The following is a 21,183-nucleotide window of genomic DNA, read 5'->3' on the forward strand; positions in this document are numbered from 1 at the left end:
GCCGTTGTGTCAGCAGGACGTGCAGGACGAGCGGGATGCGTACATTTTAGCAGACACCGAGGCGACACGGACAGCAGGTATTGTGAGCAAGTTTAGTTTGGATGTGCAGGCAATTGTTGGTGTTATTGTGGTTTTTGGTTTTATGTTTTCGTTTGTGTGGGCGAAATTAATGCGTTGGTTTTGCGGTAAAAAGGATTTTAGCAGCACATTTTAGCATTTTAAAGTACACGTTGCCACATTTTGATTGTGAACGTAGTTGGTTGTTAGCGGCAATAACGGTGTTTTAGCATTTTAAATGGTCAGTTGGTTGGTTTGGTTTGGTTGGTTTGTTGTAGTTAGTCGCATGGGTACATAAAATTAGAAAAGGAAAACAAAAACAAAAACAAACATTTCATTAGCATTAGTACACATTAAAATTCAAGCGTGCGTTATTAAATAATTATGTTTTTGAAATATGTACAATTATTTTCGCTGTAGACGTTTATAACAACAGCGTAATTCGCATGATGCTCGCACATTGCCACGTGCAACAATTTATGACTCGCCACACAATTAGTATATATGTATATACGCAGAGCAATTAAATTAAATGGCAAAGGCGTTGAAAAGGATATAACAATTTAATTTTCACGCGCTCTCTTAAATATTTTAATAGATTTTAATGGTAATTGTTTATGGTATCAAAAAGTAAGTATAATTCTAAATAAAGGCAAATTTTAGATTTTAAAAATTAGTTGAATTATATCTAAAAATATAGGTGTGCCTTAAAAATAAGCGAAATTTTTTTATATAGAATAAAATAAACATAATATTATCTCAAAAAGTTATCAACTATTCAAAATAGGTTCCATAGGCATTAGACTCAAGGGGTTACACATATACAGTAAGAATTTTCAAAAAATCGATTTTTTTATTTAATTTTCTTAATATTATATAAATATATTTAAGAATACACAGAGAAAATTTCAAATCGTTCAGGTGAATATTTTCGAACACATGTATATTGCGTTTTTTTTTTCAAATGGTGTTCTCAAAGTCAGAAAATTTACTGGAAAACGGCTAAAATGATTAGTCTCAAAATTTAACACGAGTATCTTAAGTATATTGTTGAGTAATTAGTCGAAAACTTTTTCACCGATAAATTTTTTTTATAAACAATTTAAGGCCGAAATTTTGGTCAACATTTTTTTTTGAGAAAGCGCCATTTTGTCAAAAAATTTTATTTTGTACATTCCTTCGATTGATTAGTATATTTAATATTACTTTAGCGAAGTCTGTTCGGCTTTTTAATTTCAAAGGATCCAGTTCAGAGATACAGTGTACACCTCAAAACGTCTTTTTAAGAGGAGCTCCCGGAGATCAGCTTTAGTTACTTTCCAAATAAATATTTTTAATAATATTAAGTCTTAAAATACAGTTCATATCTGTACAAATTTTTGGTTCAATAAATTTAAAAGTTTGTTCATAAAAAATTTGGAAAATTCGCTTTTTTCGGTCTTCTAACTGTATATAACCCCTCAATGCCACGTTTGGAATGATCAATCAGCGCATGGATAGATTTCTTTTCTCTGAAGACATTGCCACGAAGCTTGTAACAGCATCACGAACTGAGTGGATTTAGCCATGTCCGTTTGTCTGTATATAGACGAACTACTCGCTCAGTTTGTAAGATATCATTCTTGAATCTTGCACACATCTTTTTCTTTCGAAGAAGCTGTTTATTTATCGAAGCCTCCGATATCGGAAATCTACAGTCTATAGCTGTCACACAATTTGTTCCATCAAAGTCAAGTTCTTGTAGGAACAACTTTTTTATTTGACAAAGGTTTGGCATGGTAACCCAATTTTACGTTAAAATATCCGAATATATTTTTCAGATCGGATTACTATATCAAATAGCTGCCATTTAAACCGATAGATCAAAATAAAGTTCCTGTATGGAAACCCTTTTTATTTGCGAAGGGTATTCTAGCTATGTGCAACCGAAGTTAAGTTTTTTGTTTTACGTCATTTATGGGGTTACATGAGTTTACGGGTTTTAAAAAAATATATATTTTTTATTGTCTTATTAAATTCTAAAATACGTCTAGAATATTGCCCTAAACTTTCGAGTTATTCCGAGTAATAGTTTCGGGGATACAGCCCTGAGAACTTGTGCGCTCGGGGCTAGCTAGGCTAAGTTCGACGTCTTTAACCGCATTTTTCTCGAAACTGTGTTTTTGAAATCGGTTGGCAAGATTTCTCGAGAACTACTCAACCGATTTTCATGAAATTTTACACAGGTCTTTGAGGTACAATTCTTAAAGACTTGGACGAAGGATTTTTTTCGATTAGAACTATTTGAAAAACAATTGTGGCGAAATTTTAATTTTTTTTTATAAAAATGTCTGCCAAAAATGCAATAGTCGGTTTCTTCTCCTTCGTCCAAGTTCTAAGTTAAGATTTTAACTAAAACACGTATTTTTTCAGTTTAGATGATACTGTAAGGAGTTATTTTGCCAACGCGGGCGCGTCTTTTCTCTGAGGGATCAAGGAAATGTCGTCACAATGTCCGAGTTTAAAATATTTTTTCCGAAAATTTCAGAATTTGTTTGTTAATAGGTCTGTTTGTAACAACATAAAATTCTAATAAAATATTTCTATTTTTATATAAGAAAAAAGTTGTTGAAAAAAGGCTGTTTTCGGACAACATTCTGGTACTAATATTTGGATCGATATCAATAATTTCATGGAGTTTTTTCATCAGTTCATCGCTACTACTAGTTTCTGGGCAAGCTTAAATCCTCACGATCATTTTTAAATTGTGTAACTCAATAATAAACTTGAGTACAATTCATATATTCATCACTACAAACTTTTTTCATTAATTCGTATGTCTCTTCATAAAAATGGAACATTTGGAAATGGTTGTAACTGTAACATCTTCTTCTGTCATGAAGTTGGGTGCTTTTGAAAGAGGTTGAATTTTGTATATTTTCAATGCTGAAAAATGTTTGATTTAAATATGTATTCGGTTATTTATATGTAGAACACACCTTAGAAACACCTTGCTTACGAAACAAAAAAATACTTAATTCTTTAATTAGCAAGGGATTTTGACATAGAAAATTCCAATAAAAGCTCTCACGTTTTCTCTTCTTTTACTAATTGTAAACATTTAGCACAGAACATTTGTTTTTTTGTGATGTATGCTTTTCAGCAGGTTTTCTTGACTGATGAGGTGAAGCAAATGACTGTATATTGTACAAAGACCAGTTAATTATAAAAATACGCATATGTTGCTTTCAATGATACCAACTTTTTACGTTTTCATTTACATGTTTTTTTTTCATCTTCCACTTTTCTAATGGAAAAGTTGGTCTTGCCTATCTCTGACCAAAAACATGAAGCTTTTAAAAGAACCATGGTAGCACCCATACATGTGTATATGTCGGTATGTGGCGTGAAATACCACCAAACTTTGTTTATTCATGTGAAGATAGACATTTTCGTCTAATGAGCGTCTGAGTGTTGCACTTCTAATGCTAGCAGCAAAAGTTCTGAAAACTTTCGACACTTCACTTCAATAGATGAAATAACATTTAACTTCCAACGAAATTTATGTATATAAAAACATATGTACCCAAACGGAAATAAAGCACTCTAATACCATGCATATGGGCTTCTTTGGTCTATCAGAGAAAGAACGTTTTGTAATGAAAAAATTGTTTTAATTTTCGATATAGTCTTCATCTGGAGTATAATATTTCGATATCGGCTAATAGTGGGAAGCTGCTAGGACCGCAAAACTTTTGTTTTCCTATCTAGAGCTCTCCATTTAAGTGAGTTCCTAATCCAGTGAGCCACTTTTTAGACAGGACAAGGTGAAAAATGTTAGCCAAGTATCGGTCGATGCCGGGGCGGAGCCTTAGCGAAGGATATATCTTAGATATATGAACATTTTGAAATGCGTATCAAAAATTCCTATTGGGAACATACATGTATTTCCCAAAAAAATATTGCGTACATGCCTTCTTCCGAGTTATTAACCTAAGTGCTGAGATACTTTTATGCGCGTGTGGTTGCGTGTTACCTCAGTGTTATATTCGGTCTTCGTTCATACTTACATACGTATAAACACATCTACTACAAATAACCATACATAAAGGCTTATGGATGCGTATAATTGTGTAATCGCATTCTCAGCTGCCATCGACTTACCGTTGTAAATCCATGTGATGTTGGGATTTGGTGCACCAACTGCTCGGCACCAAATGGTTGCGTCCTTGCCATCCAATGCGGTTACATTTTGCGGTGCTTTCTCCATCACCGGCGCCGAGGCTATTAAAAAGAAAAAAATGCACAAAAAAATAAAGTCAAAAGTCGAGCTAATAAAAAAAAGCAAAACAAAAAAAAAAGAAAAACGCAAGTTGAGAACGACACAAAGTAACATGAGCGTAAAAAAGGAAAAATAGTTTTAAGCGAAAAATATGAGTAAATAGTGTTTAAGTGGAGTACAGGCCAGAGCATAAAAAAATCTTAACCGTGCACTTATGTAGTGTGTACGCTAAAAGTGGGTGTATGTAAGGAGTGTACAATCAAGTGGTTTATGTCGCTGCCAACTGGCTAACTAGAGGGGCTACCAAAGGGTCAGTGCCTAGCCAATTATTCATTTACGAACTTTGACCAGCTAGGCGAGCTAAAAAGGTGTAAGTGCAAATAAAATTGTTCAGAGTGCTTGTGTTATGCCTACATGCCACGTTGTAAGGTTTACTTTGACCCTAAACTCACCTACATGTGACCTGTGATATACTATGTTAGTAAAAATATAAATATGTTAGTTAAATAGTCAAAAGGATAAAGTGAGCATATGCTTGGTGTATTTAATATATGAAAATGCAGTAATACTATATATACATATATATGTGGTTGCTATGTTAGTTTGTATGCATTCTCATACTATCGCAACATGCCGTAAATAGTATAATAGTTTTGTTAATCTAATATCTGGTAGTCGAAAAAGTATTTTCGTATTTCTAATCAAACTTCAACTTGTTTTTTTATATTTAATTTTTCGCCCACTTTTTGGCATTTCTGGTTTCTCGGCGAAGAACTGCGACAAGTAATATTCATAGGCTCCTCAAGCCAACTTTACTTCATTAAGAGAGTTCTGCATTGACCGAAACAAATGGTAGTCCGATGGTGCAAGGTCAGGGCTATATGGTGGATGCATCAAAACTTCCCAGCCAAGCTTTCCCAGTTTTTGCCGAGTCATCAAAGATGTGTGTGGTCTAGCGTTGTCCTGATGGAAAACCCAGCTCTTTATATTGATCAGTTCTGGACGTTTTTTTCGATTGCTTGCTTCATTCACATCAGTTGTTGACATTAAAATGTAGAATCAATCGTTCGACCAAGCTGGAGCAGCTAATAGTGGATGATTCCCTTCTAATCCCACCAGACACTCAGCCTAACCTTTCGAGGCGTCAATCCTAAGTTCTTTTGTTGAGGCTCTGTATAAATTCATTTGACTTTGCAATCGATAATTAAATAAAGATATCGAAAATTTATTCTACATTGTGATTTGGTGCCATGAGAGAATAAAATCGGTCCGAAGCCTTCTCTTGATAAAAAAATTATGAGTTTTAGTTTTCCAAAAGAAAAGATTAAAATAAGAAATATTGAATATCAACAAAGATATCTTTAAAATTTCTGATGACTCTAATTCCAACAAAATTGAAAGCCAAATTCATGCACAGATGCGGTCGTTCATAACCTTCCCTTACTTGTGGTGCACAGGTATAGATTTATATTGGCACTGCTATATTTTATATTTAAAATAAAATATTCACATATTGTATATGAATGTATGTATATTTGCACGGCATATTTTTGCTACAGAGCAAATGGCGTTGAAGTATTAAAATTTTGGCGTGACTGCGGAAATTTTGCGTTTGTATAATAAAAATATTTGGTGGACTGGGTTGATGTTGGCGTTTTTAGCTGTGTACGTATATTATTTGCTTCAACATGCATAAATAAAATTTTGAAATATTTGAGTAAAGTGAGCAGTTGACTGCTGGTGCCGATAGCAGTATTTGCATATAAAACATGCATGCACCACTACATACTTATGTATATTGCTTAATTGCGGGCAACAAGGATTTATTTTGCAGTCCTCCTTTTTGTGAATTTCTAGGCACACTTAGTGCCACTAATTTCGTAAATAAAAACACATTCGTGCTATAATGGAGTTAAGGCAACAGCCGTTAAGAACTTTACTTTAATGGCTTTGAACCGTGAAAAATCTGGGTGTAAACTTAGGAAACGTATACTCGTACATGCATAGTATATGAAATAGTTTAATACATATTTTAAATTTAGAATTTCTTAAAGTTTTCTTTTATTATATAAAGAAGAAGGTTCTACAACTTTTTTTCTTTGAGTTCTTAACTTGAAACCATATTTAAATGGAAAGATCAACGGCACGGAAATACTTAAATGTATTTCAAACCTTTATATTCAACCAATTCAATATCTGTTATTCGAAAAAAGCGAAACCATTAAATTTTGGTATAATATAAACTTATATTATAGACACCCTTAGTTTCTTTACTACATTTTGCAACCTTATTGCCAGAAATGAGATATATGTATATGTATGTGATATAAACTCAATCAAAGGGACTAAATTTAATATATGAGGTTTATGAGAAAAACATCAAACAAAGATTGGGAGATCTCAATTTTATTCGAGCTAATTAAATTATATTCAATCTGCTGCTGGAGTTATTAGAGCTGCAGAACTGAATCGAGCAGGTACAATCTTTTATAAGAGTGTACAGCTGCTGGCGTATGCCGATGATATTGATATAAAGTCGTATAAAGTCAAAAGGAAGTGAAATTCTTGGTAAAATTGGTAAAAATATATATTCCGATTTTATTCAGTTTTCGTGTTACGACATATATAACTACTAGATATAGAGGCTTTCTGACTTTCATTAAGAAACATCAAAGATTGACCTATAAATGCGGTAAAGTCAAGTTTGAAAATATTTATATCGGGTACTAAATAAGGGAAGTGTTGACTCGAGTTTATCAATTTTAGGCTTAAGTTTTAATCCGATTTCGAAAATTTTGGGCGTAAGATGAAATACCTCAAGGAAAGTATTTGTGCATTTGTTATTTGTTTGTTCTAATAACGTCATCGATCTTTGATTTGTATATAAAGTGGAAGAATCAGTTGGAACTTAAAAGTTATATTGGAAGTAGGGTGGTTGTTACGATTACGTCCATTTTTACAGTATATTAAAGGAATGTTTGTATCACGTCACACATCACATCCTGAGATATAGCATTTCATCTAAAAGTGGGCGGTGCCATGCCACGTCTATTGTACAATTTTCACGACTGCCCCTATAAAGTCTTTACCTACCATCCTGATTGTAAAATTTAATGCCACGCACTTCGGAGTCGGCGTGGTTACTACCTGATTTTACCTGTTTTCAGAGTGTAGGAAGAAGGAAAGACTCAGCGGTTTGGAAGATATGTATATTAAACCAATGAGTTTTAGCTCTCAGGTGTCCGTCACTACTGCGATCCCCTGTACCAAATTCTAGTTTTGTATCTTAATTCCTTGCTTAGTTATGGCGTTGCAATACCAACTCATAACGTGTACTCATCAGATGTTGTCATTGTTCATGCCTATTCACCACATAGCAGAACGAGAATAATGAGTGACTTATAGAGTTTGATTTTTGTTTATCGAGAGAGGATTTTACTTCTCAATTGTCTGCTCAGTCCGAAGTACCACCTGTTGGCAAGAGTTATTCTGCGCTGGATTTCGAGGCTGACATTGTTGTTGCTGTTAATGCTGGTTCCAAGATATACAAAATTATCTACGACTTCAAAGTTACGACTGTCAACAGAGACGTGCGAGCCTAGTGGCGAGTACGACGAATGTTTACTTGATGACAAGAGATATTTCGTGTTTCTCTCGTTCACTACCAGACCCATTTGTTTCGCTTTCTTGTTACCTCGGTTATTACAGTGTAACAAGTAAAATAGAATATCAAAATGAGTAAAAAAAATACTTTTAAGAAATAAATTGCGCTTTGTGAACTATTCCTAACATTTATCGTTAACCGTACTGAATTCAAAGAAGAATGAAATAATTAAATTGAAGTAGCAAATGCAAACACACATTGTATGGTTCATACTAAAGAAAAGGAAGCGACAAAAAAGTCGCCTTTCATTTAAATAATAACTAGCTTTCGCTTCAGTTGGCAAAGCTGATGACGTACTGCATACACCTGCAAATTATACACCTTTCCTTAAGGGGTGCCAGAATGAAATTAATTTAAAAGAATACATTGTAACAATGCTGCCAAAAGAAATATATATATGTATATATACGTACATAATGAATCATGCACGACAACTGTAAAGGATAAGGAAATCTACGGAGTCGTAACTAGGGCAGCTGACATAACGAGCTATTTAACGCTACTTTGCAAATATGTATTTTTGTGCGTACATAAATATATACACATACAATATTGTGTAAAAATTTACACATTTCAGTTGTTAAAAATTTCCTGATTACGGTTATTCAGAAATGCAGCAATCAGCGGACAGGTCATGGCAGGTCGACGAACGATCACACAAATTGACTGATATACCTAGTATGTCATATGTGGAGTTGCAAAAGGGGAAATGAAATGCGTGCAAGTGTGTACACATTAACCACTTTACATGTCCTTAATGAGCACCTGAATATATTGCATTTCGTTTTTCCTACTCGTTTGTTTCCGTGCCAATAAATGTGTACAAGCACAATGCAATGCCGGCAGCCATAATGCTTGCAAGCAGAGCGACAATAACAAATGAAAATTTCACACGAAAACAACAGAGAAAAGTTTGCACTCTTGCCTTATATAGTACATTATAAGCAAAAGGCGACATTAAATTTATATTGTGGCTGCAACAGAAATAACAACAACAACAACAACGAAGTGTATTGTACATTATGGATGCGAGTGAAAAAACGTGACATTAATAAACTTGTTAAGAGAAGAATAGTTATCGATGACTCGCAGGACATACCGAGTTTATGGTGTAATTGGTTGCCGGGTTGCTACTTATCGAACATCAGCAATAAAATGGCTCGCGAAGTAATAAAGTGAGCAGCTCACATTTTCTCAAACAAACAAATTTCTTTGCACTTACTTTCTATTATGGAGAGGTCAATACTTTTGCGTTCGTGCGCAATCATTCCTCGCACAAAATATCAGGCATTCAATTGCTATAACCAACGATTTATGTATACACATTGTTTACAGCTGCAGCCGCAGTTTAATGTTGTAAAAATATTAAGACTGTTAAAGCAATATAAAAGAAAAAGTCTTCCCTTCCCAGAATACTTCTACAAATACTCATCTTGCTTTACTGCAGTTTAAATATAGTTTAGCAATTTTATAATTTAAGAACTTAAATTTATCTACAAAAGTCTTCTTACTTTTGAATTTTATTTGCTTCGATACATATACGTATTGAGACTTTTGATTATAGTTACATACTATACATCAAAAGTGGGCGAAAAATTAGCTCTAAATGATGAATAAAGGAACTATGGGGAAGTGCTAATTTATGTAGTTCGCGCAGAAATGTTCTAGTTCGTTCATAGAAAAAAATTACAAATAATTTTGACAAAGGCTGTTTTTTATACGGAAACCGACCACAATGTTACAGGCAATCGAGAACGATATAAGGCCACGATTAATGTGAATTATGCCCGTATGGGGGATGTTAAGGTGAACGACCTTTTGGTACTTAACGACACAATTAATGTATTTAAGGAAACTTTTAGTGAGCGCATTACCTCCCGTCGAGGGCCTGTGACCGCTGGACTATTTTAGTGGAGTTATCTGAAGTCACTTGTCTACGCAGATTAGCTTGAGATGATTGATGCCTTGGAAGATAATATTCGGCTTTAATACTGTAAGAAGTGGTCGAAAATTCGGCCTCTCGACTGTTAGTTCTGCTTTCTTCAGACTAGATACGGAAACGATACAAATGAGTCTGCTAGTGAACGAGGGCAAGGTGAACTATCTCCTGTCATCAAACGAGCAGTCGTCGCTCTCGCGACTTGGCTCCCACGTCACTATTCACAGTCATAATTTTCAATACGTAGATAATTTCGCTTATCTTGAGATCACCATTAATACCAGTAACAACGTGCTACTTTGGACTGAGTAGGCAATTGAGAAGTAAAGCCATGCCTCGACGAACAAAGGCCAAACTCAACAAGTCACTCATCATCCCCGTCCTGTTAAATGATGCAGAGGCATAGACAATGGCAGCATCTGATGAGTCAAGGTTAGGAGCTTTCGAGAGAAAGGTTTTGCGGAAGATTCATGATCCTTTGCGCATTGGCAACGATAAATACCGGAGTCGGTGGAACGATGAGCTGTATAAGATATACGACCACATTAACATAGTTCAACGAATTAAGAGATAGCGGCTACACTGGCTAGGTCATGTCATCGAAATGAAAGCAAACGCTCCAACTCTGGGAATATTCGACCCAGTACCCGCCGGGAGAAGCAAAGAAAGAGGAAGAGCTCCACTCCGTTGAAAAGCTCGGGTGGAGAAGGACCTGGCTACTCGAGGAATTTCCAAGTGGCGTCAAACAGCGAAAAAGAAGAACGACTGGCGCGCTGTTGAAAACACGCCTACAACCGCGTAAGCGGTGCCTACGCCAATAAAGAAGAATAAGAAGAATCCGAAGATGAATGATTTGGGATTATGATTATTATAATGTTTAATCGATTTTAATAATACCACGCAAATTGAGTGGAAAAAGTATGTAAATTATTATCGAAATGAATTATTACACGTTCATTTAAACTCTCTTGCGCTGAATAATTGTTTACTGCGTAATAAACTCTTCCTCAGTTAGTTGTTGTGACAGTTTACTAAGTTAATTATGCTTTGACATTATTCAAATGCAGTTACTACCATTGTTGTTCAACTTTTTTTTTTTATCACTCACCGTGGATGGCCCATTGCAATTTAATTATTGCGCCAAAGTGAACATCAGTGGACCACGCCAATCGAATGACCTAAATTATTTTGTCCATCCACGTATACGAGCAGTCAAGCAGTCAACAGAGTCGCTGATCAACTGGACAAGAGGTATAACAATTGCTTTATAGCATGCCGGTGTAAAGTCGGCGAAGCGCGCCTTCTGTCCGATGGACCTTAGCGGTACAGCGCGGACATGCTCGTGCAAAGCAAAATTGCATGCTTTTAATTTTTAGTCCTTTGCCTGATTGCGAGTCGTGGTCGATGCAAATTAATCTCGCTGTGAGAGTTATTTTCCAGGTTGGAAAACGTGTCGTTGGTAGATGAATGGCTTTTGTTATGTCGTTTGACGGCTCTACGTAAAATGGTTGATTTTTTGTTATTAGTGGTTGGCGGTGGATATTGGAGAGTATTTGAAGTTAAGGCCCAACGTGCGTTCTCTATAACACACATCAAATGGGCATTGGCTTTTAAACGCTTGCCCGCCCACATGCACATACAATATTCCCAGTAAAACTACACCCATGACATGCAGGTCACCGGCGGTTTTGCATTTAATTTCCTCAAGGATAGTACGTGGTACTTCGCATTAATCATAGTATATATGTATGGCATGGTGGCACCGCTGCAAATAAATATGGTATGCATACCACTAAGGTAATACAAAAGCAAACAGCGTATAACAACAAATTGACTAGAATTTTATGCTTCACTGGTGTATTGCAGCAATTGACGGCTGCGATAAGAGTACACCCGGTCAACTGCAAGCACAAAGTAGTCATATACAGTAGAGCGGGTAGAGTTTTTTTTTCGACAAAATTGCTAATTGAAAATGTTCTACGAATCATTCTGAAGCACTTCTAAGAAAATATGCAACTAAGACGGTTTTCAGCCAAATGGGATTTTTATAATCCCCAAAAGCTAAACTTCGCCTCAAAAATCGTTCGCTGGAAACCGGTTGTACACCCCTAGTTGCTTAGGAAAATTTGTTCAGAATGACCCGTAAAACATTTTCCATTTATACGATTTTCTGCTTTTTGGCCCCCTTCAAATTGACCCTTCGTAATATACAGTGGTGCACAGTGAATGCGAATTTTTATTTGTAGTAAATTTCAATAATTTCGACTCGTTGTTGGATCGTATATATTTCCATGAGGTTTGCCCATTCTGAAGAGGAATGTCAAAAGAGCGATAAAAAAATATGGCGTCGTTTGCTGTCTCTATCGGTCTAGTTTTAAAGCGTTCCTATTGAAAACCCCGTAAGTTTCCAAAGTCTAGTTCAAGCTGTTGTAATCTAATGTACAGAAACAGTTGTTAGAATTTGTTGGAATAATGATAACGAGGAATTTTGAAAGACTATTATAAAAAACTAAATTGTACTTTATCCATATTACCGATTCGATTTCGAGCCCATTGTTGTATTTTATAAATTAGGTATAAAAGAAAATTTAACTTCTAAAATTCTCTCAAAAGTTGTGCTAATTTCATTGCCACTGTATGAAGCAATTTCAATTTATGGCTACGTAGTCTGTTTATGGGTGGTATTAACTTTATTTATTGTGTCCAAACATGTTTACTCGCAAAGGACTCATTTAATGTTTACGTTCGAACTGACATTTACATCGAATTTAACACTGTACTTGCACTGTTCGTATTTTGTTTTTGCTAAATAGTTTATTCAACTTTGTCGTGTGGTCATTCAGAGAAGTTCACATTTTACGGCACTTCCTAGCTGGTTGGCCACGACACAATGGCCATTTTCATGACTCAAAGCACCTTGTCGCGTTATATGGATATGCCGGTAATGTATATCAAGCTTTTGTTGTATTCGTTGGCATCAAAAATGTTAGGACAAAATTTCTTATGTTCAAAATTGGCATTATGTTATCTAGCTGTCACCTGGTGGTACTTCGAACAACAATTGAACATGTAAAGTCCTCTTTCGATGAATAAAGACCAAATTCTATATATCACTCATTATTCCCGTCCTGGTTTTTGGTGCGGAGGTATGGACGATGACAATATATGATGAGTTACGAGTTTTCGCGAGAAAGGTTCTGAGGAAGATTGATGGTTCTTTGCGGATTGGCAACTACTAAAACTCTGAGAGTATTCGACGCAGTAGCCGCCAGGGGAAGCAGAGAGAAAGCGAAGACCTTCACTCCATTGGAAGCACCTGGGGGAGAAGGACCTGGCTACATGACTGAACTTGGAATATTGGCGCCAAACAGTGAAAAGAAAGAACGATGAAGACACGCGTAAACGGTGTCTACGCCAATAAAGAAAGAGGAAGACGTTTTTTTTAGCCCCCAGATATGGACTACGACAACCTCCGTGGAAACATAATATATGGATGATTTCAATTATTTTAATAAAATTATTGGTTTCATGATAAATGTAAAATTGCTTCTTTGCTCTAGCCGCAATGATTCCCTATTTTCCACTTGACTTTATTCCGTTAATGGTGGTAAATGTGCTTGATATTTTAACGAAAATAAGTATACAAGGAAAGGAAAAGAAATAGGAAACTTAACTTTAAGTTAATCCACTCAGGTAGCAGAGCGGCGATACTAGCCTTGAACTCGTTTACATTGCATTCAGGGCTGGTCGAAAAATGCTTAACCTCGCTATCAATAGAATCGAATGTCTTTGTGATAAGACTGTATGGATGCCAGGCCAAAGCGGAATCGCAGGAAACATTAGAGCTGATAAGCTGGCAAGAAATGCCACACTAGAGTCGCTATCGGTAGAATGGGAGCGAATCGGTGGTCCTAAATAGCTGGGCTTTACAGAAGCTTGGTCAGCGCTGGGGCACAATCAGTACATGCGCTGTTGCAAAAAGCCTTTTGGCCCAAGATCGATGGCAAAAGATCAAGTGATCTCTCTGCCCTCAGTAAGACTAGCCTCTCCTTGGTAATGGGGCTTTAAACGGTCCATTACCCTATTGGATATAGATAGCTGGGAACCCTACCAAAGGTCATCTGAAGAAACTGTATTAAAGAAGGTGAGGTGGGAAAAAATTGAACACTTCCTTCATGACCGTCACGCGTTTGGGAGGTTAAGACTTAAACACTTGGGTACGTATACCTTCAGACATCCCACCGAGTTAGCGGGAGCGGAAATTAAACGCTTTTGCAAGTTTGTATTTGCTATATACTAAGCATTTTGCCAATTTATAGTTCAAACACAGGAGTTCTTCTTTTCTATGCCATCAAAAAGGACTACACGTGCGATATTTTGATCAGCAATCTAACCTTACTTGTGTTCTTGTGTTTTATTACAGATTTCTAACAAAAAAAAAAAAAAAATAAAAAAAAAGTTATAAGTTATGTTTTACACGGAATAATTTATGACAACAATTAATTATCCTTTTCGCATTCAATTATTTTATTTTAATTGTTGATTGCTTATTCTTATCGCATACTCAGGCTGACTAATAAATGTTGCTTATTTGCAATAAAATGCTCAAGTAAATGTAAATCGCATTACCCTCCTCCTCTAATAGAACTCAATTAGTATTAAATATATACTTAAATATATAATTATAGTCCCTAATATACGCCTTTGAACTAACTGCTTTGCTTGAGTTTGAGGGTTTGAGGAAACTCTCTTAAGTAATCGCCTTACTTGATTGCAGTTATTTCGCCATTTGTCTGCGTGCTTTCACTAAATTAGTACCGTAATGAATTTAGACTTCCACAAATAAACAACACAACAGTGGCAAAGAGCATTTCAAGAAAATAAAGGAATCAACAGACATTATCGCAAATAATGGAGGAAAACTTGGCGAATATTTAATTAGCACTTGAAATGAAACTTCAGCCTTCTAAGTGTTTTGAATTCAATAGCTTAAGTGCAGTCAAGCAAATGCGTCGGTGGTGCTTGCTCACATTTTGCAACTGCTCACTCGTCCGCCTAATTTAATTTCGCAGCCAACGCTTGTGCAAATGAAATCGAATTGAATCGTGAGTAAAAGTGTAGACGTGCTTATGTAAATAATTGCTTCAGACTTCGTACTAGTAACAGGTTGGGAAATTCTCCATGCATCAGCGGTTGTATAGCGAATGAACAGATAGTAATGGTTAGCATGGTAAAAAGCGGCAAGTGCTTCATGAAGTGCGATTAAAATCATTTTAGGTTGAAAATTTTGCAAAATTATTTATAAGATTTCAAAATAGAGTTTGCACTGTGCTTTACACTTGAGTTGAAGCGAATGCAATGTTGCGCGTGGTTTTTGTTGTCGGTTTTTATGATAGGAAGTTCTAGTTTGGCGAAACTTTGCTTCTATTGATTTAGTAATTGAATTCAATTTTACTCAAAAAGTAGAAAACTAAATACGCGATTTCATGCGAATAGAGAGTAAGATATATAGAATAGAATAGTAAAATTACTATGTAAATTATTTTCATATTCATTCTTAAGGATTATGCACACAAATGCCATGTAGTAAAATGCAGGTTTCGAAATAAATATTACAATACTAGGAAACTATAGTAGTCGAAAAAGTCTTTTCGCATTTCTAATCAAACTTCAACTTATTGTTTTTATTTTTATATGTAGTAATAAATAAATAAACAAACATGTTCCATTTTGGTCGATCACTTTTTGTCATTTTTCTGCTAGAGACTTTACTCATCAGTGTAAAGCTTTCATGAGTTTAAATTGAAATTTCGAAATTTCCAGTACGGTTCATTGTTGTGCTACACGAACTGACAGCATCGTCTCTGCAAGCTTCATAAATTTCATTGGTGGGCTGCGTGGCATTTTTCTCTTTTTTATAAAAAATTTTCAAAATATGGCGAATTTCTTCATTATTTTCACTAATTTTTGAGCAGCTTTACCTTTTTTTCAACTTCCCCGAATTTAACTTTTTTGGTTAAATGAAGCTTCAAATCTCACCTTTCCAACACTATATGATATAACACAATGTGATTGGTAGTACTGGAGATATACGACTGCAACGACATCTATTAATAAAATACGAAAAGACTTTTTCGACTACCCTATATTTATTATGCAAGTAAAACATTACGCACGTTTTTAATCAAAAGCACTTTTTAATTTTAAAATAAAATCTATGTGATCTTTTCAAATATTTACTTTTAATTCATTTCTTAATAAAAAAATTTATTTGCTTTATAGTTATTTTATATGTCTTTAAAGTGGAGCTTACGAAATGCATTCACAAAAACAGTGAAACTGACAAATGCAGACGCAGAACAAATAAAGTCACAGAAAATATTTCTTTAAGTGATTTACTGCTTTCTCGTCGGCAATGCGGAATAACTGTTTCAAGGTTATTTCCAAACAAATAAAGTGGCACACACAACACGTTAGACACACATAACACAAGTTCTGATGGAAATTGAAAATAAATATTTTACGAGTACGCCAACTTTATAGCAAGACTGAAAGTTTTGTGTAATATAATTTTCTTGCAAATATTTAAAATTCTAGGTCAAATATTTTGCAAAATGATGACAATGAAAAAGTCTAAAATAAAACCAGTTAAATAAAATAAAAATAATAAAATTATTCCAGATGAGCATGGCCGCAGAAATATTCTAATTTAATAACTTAAAAATTCTTGAATATTTCATTTTGATATTTCAAACACCTCCTAACAACAATTTTGAAGATGAAGACTTACGAAAAATAATCGAAAGTAACTTTTCTTTAACAAAGTATGTTAAATAAAATTTTTGTTTTATTTTAAATAATTGTTGCAAAATTTCACTGATAACATTCGTACTTCGACTGCATTAAAGTTTTACTTTAACTTCACCTTAACAATGTTAAATTTATAATCTCACGTGTCGTGTTGCTTGATTTTTATAATAAATCTTTTGCCTTGGGTACAAATGTATTCCTTATACATTCCCCCACATGTTTGCATGCGAACGTATTTCGTTCGATACGTATACGCCATGGCTTGCCAAGTGCTACCAACGCAGTGAGTAAAAACAGCAATGCTGATATTGTGAGGAAGTCAAAGTGTCTTAAGTGACATTCAGAAAACAAAATAGCTTTGTAACAATGTTTGCAAGGAGCATTCGTTAGCACGTGCGCTCATGAGGGTTGTGCGAGGCATTTTCATAACTGATTAGCCCATTAAATATTAAAATGTGTGAGTGTGTTTAATGTGTTTTAATGTTGACACATGACATATTAATTTGTTAGAGAAGCAGCCATTTGTGGAAAACTTTGGTAATTATAAGACGATCGTGTGACTCAGAAATTATACACTGGGGCAAAGCACGAATTCTTTTTCTTATATGTGAAGTTAAAATGACTTAGATATATAAATTTATTTAGAAACAAAAAACCATTAATACTTGAAAAACTATAAAAACTCTTCAAGGGGATGGTTAAGGTTTCCATGGTGAAAAAAATGACTTTTTTTGTGAATTTATTTCTTACATATGGATTGAGTACTTTTATTCGAATTTTTTGTACATTATTGAGGAGATCACATTTCATAATGTTAAATAACATGACATCACGGTGCGCGCGTTAACTAAGCAGTGACCAGGCACCGTTCCTACACTTTTTTATAGAGCCAGCTAACAGCCAGCTTCCCGCGGGATTACATTATGACTGTTAAATTACATCACATCGCGTTAAATGACATCACGGTGCGACCGTCAACTAAGCACTGGCCAGGCACCGTTCCTACATTTCTTTTATAGAGCCAGCTAACAGCCAGCTTCCCGCGAGATTACATTATGACTGTTGAGTCACATCACATCGCGATGCGAGCGTCAACTAAGCACTGACCAGGCACGGTGCATGCTTTTCTTTTATAGAACTAACAGCCAGCTTCCCGCGAGATTACATTATGACTGTTAAATAACATCACATCACGGTGCGACCGTCAACTAAGCACTGACCATGCACGGTGCATGCTTTTCTTTTATAGAGCCAGCTAACAGCCAGCTTACCGCGAGATTACATTATGACTGTTGAGTCACATCACATCGCGATGCGAGCGTCAACTAAGCACTGGCCAGGCACCGTTCCTGCTTTTCTTTTATAGAGCCAGCTAACAGCCAGCTTCCCGCGAGATTACATTATGACTGTTAAATAACATCACATCACGGTGCGACCGTCAACTAAGCACTGACCAGGCACGGTGCATGCTTTTCTTTTATAGAGCCAGCTAACAGCCAGCTTCCCGCGGGATTACACTATGACTGTTAAATCATATCATATTATGGTGCAGGCGGCATCGGTCTACTGAAGCACTGTTCTTGAGTTTTTCGGTTCGATGTTATTTAGGACATTCTATGAAGATATTTATACCCTGAATAGGGTATGAACAAGGTATACTAAGCTAGCCATGAAGTTTGTACCATCCAGAAGGTCCCTATTGAATAAATATGTATATAAATCATTAGCTTGACTAGTTGAAAACCGATCGGTTACTATAGCATGTAGCTGTCATACTAACTGAGCCGATCCCAATTCTTTTTCTTATTTTGGCTTGGTTTATTTTCCAAGTGAATGTTACAATCTCCGAACAAATTGTTTGCGCCGAACCACTATAGCATATACATATGTAGCTGCCATACAAACTGGCCGATCAAAATCAAATTCTTATATGGGAGCTTTTTTTTATTTGTGAAGGGTATTCTAACTGCGATGAAACGGAAGTTAACCTTTTTTTGTTTTTATTCAACTTAGAACGGGAACTAAAGTTTGGTTTAGTGGTTAGCCAAAGAAAATATATTTTTAGCCGATATTAAATATTTTTATGTGAATATGAATTTTGAATTTATGTACCTTAAAGATTTCCAAAATTTTACCTTTGCGTCACATTCAAATGCTAACACACTGAAGATTTACATTCCATTAAAAAATAAATTAAATTTAAAACTTTTTAAAAAACCTCAAATAACTTTGCTAACTAGGACACTGCGTTGCCACAATACTCTACTTATATGAAAATTAGTGTTATTTTTAAATGCGGCCAGAAATATTGATTTCTCATAAACACCATCGCATTAAAAAGCAATAAAATTTGTAAAAGTGTGTTAAGGTTTTAAATACTTCAAATAAATGTGTGGTAGCTGTGCAACAATACTCGTGTGTTTGCGGCATTATTCTTTATTGTGCATGCAACGTGGCAATTAAAATGCCACACAACTACAAATCCAATAATAATGTGCATGAAATACGTGCAAACATAAAAAATACCAACAAAATTGCAATATAAAATGAAACTACTATATAAAATGGTGCGTGCGGATGAATGAAGGTAATAAATTTATGTGTGTGCACGAGGCGAAATAAATAATAGCACTTAGCGCCCATACCAAAGCGAAGATCCTTGCGCCGATAGCCAGTACCCATGCCAGAATGCGATGACGATGCCCGTACACTTAGGATACGAGGTTGTGCCAAACGCTTGAAGCGCTGCAGCAGCGTACCTATATACCCACGTGACGATGATGACGATTTATGCTTTTCAACAAAATGCAATGGATTTGCATTCAGCCGACTATTGTTAGCTGTAGGCAAGCGCAAAGCATAATGCGTCAGATTAGTAGTAAAAGTGGATGTAGTTAGGCCTTCTGTGACAGACAATCCTTTAACATGATTTTGCATTGAAGCTAACATTTTTACCATTCCATTCATTTCGTTTGTTACGTTCGGGCATTTAGTAATAAGCAAGCATATTTAGAATATATTTTGTGTGTTTTCACAGATGCATGATGTTAATGAGAGAGAAAAGAGAGTATAAGAAAGAAATTCGCAATATGAATGAATAGGCATTGAAAGCATTTAAATTAGAAACCGTACATATTTATATACATATGTAGGTAATACTGTGTATATAAGTTGTGTATGTATATTTTTGCGCCATTTTTAAATATTGTATATATAAACAGAGTTACAATATCACAGTACTAGTATGTTAAGTAAAATTTGCCAAAGAGTTTACTTACATTTAACACGCAGCCACGTGTAGGCGCTTTTCTCGCCCGCCTCGTTGCTGGCTAGACATTGAAACATTGCTGAATCCTTCAGAGTAAGTTTTTTGATGCTCAATGAATTATCTTCCAGCAGGGAGTATCTGAAAAAGCAATTAAGCGCATACAAAAATGGCTGCTCCACTATCTACAGGTGTGTACATAAGGCCAGCTACTCTGTTCCCTTACTCGTACCATATAATGTACACTCGAGTTTCTCATACTTACTTTCCATCATTCGTGTCGACAGGTTCCGCATTCTTGTACCATTTCACCACAGGCATCGGATCGCCAACGACGTCACAGGGCAGAGTAACCAATGCACCGAATTCACCAAACGTCTCAGTGCGCATTTGTGTGAAGAAAGTAGGTGGCTCCAGCACCTCTACTTTGGCGTTGACAGTGACAGTATCATAGCCACCGCTACGTAGTCGCACTTGACAAGTGTACTCGCCGGAATGTGTTAAATTAGCCGAAAGCAGTGACAGCGAACGATTCCACGGATCATTTAAAGTATGCGGAACTCCCGCATTCTCAATAGGTATGCCGTCCTTCAACCACAGCGTCTCCAATTCATGCAATGGTCGCGCATTGGCAATGCATTCCAAGACTGCCACCTGTTCGCCGCGTTTCACTTTCATATCTTGCGGGTGAACAACGATTTCAGGTGCTACTTCAATATACGGATCGCCGCTTACATTTAGTTGTATAAATGCGCTGTTCTCCTCCTTATCCAACTGCGTGTTTATGGCACGCGCGCGATACGCCTTTCGATCATTCTCATCGGCGCTGAGTATAATTAGTTGATTGGATTTGGTCTCGGCATATTTGATGTCATAGTTCAATGGGCCGTCCACTGTTTGCCACATCACTAGTGGTGGAGGTTGCGATTCGATGGGTGGCAAATCGAAAATAGCTGGATGCCCTGACGTCACCGTAAGATGTCCCAGTGTGGTGTTCTCGAAAATGCCCATATCTAAAAGGTGAAAAAAAGAGGGAAACCAATGTAGAATAGGTTAAAAAAATCAACTAATTACTGTTAACATCGAATATTTGAACATTTTGACCGTTAAGTGAACATTAGAAATTTTAACTCAATTATATTAATTCGTGTGAAATTATGAAAATTGTATTTCCAACTTTGGTTTAG

The 21,183-nt window shown here is 35.7% G+C and overlaps 1 protein-coding gene across 16 annotated transcripts in view; it reads right to left on the bottom strand.

Moving 5' to 3' along the window:
• Positions 1-21,183, bottom strand: part of LOC105233318 (protein sidekick) — a 96,733-nt gene that overhangs the window by 20,216 nt on the left and 55,334 nt on the right. For 10 of the 16 annotated variants that reach the window (XM_049455456.1, XM_049455455.1, XM_049455454.1 and 7 more), the window contains exons 4-7: positions 20,262-21,009; positions 20,010-20,137; positions 19,377-19,673; positions 4,201-4,320 (exon numbers count right to left, since the gene is read on the bottom strand). In XM_049455456.1, the coding sequence (XP_049311413.1) occupies positions 4,201-4,320; positions 19,377-19,673; positions 20,010-20,137; positions 20,262-21,009 (1,293 nt within the window). The remainder of the gene's footprint in view (positions 1-4,200; positions 4,321-19,376; positions 19,674-20,009; positions 20,138-20,261; positions 21,010-21,183) is intronic. The other 6 variants (XM_049455464.1, XM_049455463.1, XM_049455462.1 and 3 more) reach the window with 1 other exon arrangement.

The sequence above is a fragment of the Bactrocera dorsalis genome, chromosome 4 (assembly GCF_023373825.1).
Source record: "Bactrocera dorsalis isolate Fly_Bdor chromosome 4, ASM2337382v1, whole genome shotgun sequence".
Lineage (NCBI taxonomy): Eukaryota > Metazoa > Arthropoda > Insecta > Diptera > Tephritidae > Bactrocera > Bactrocera dorsalis.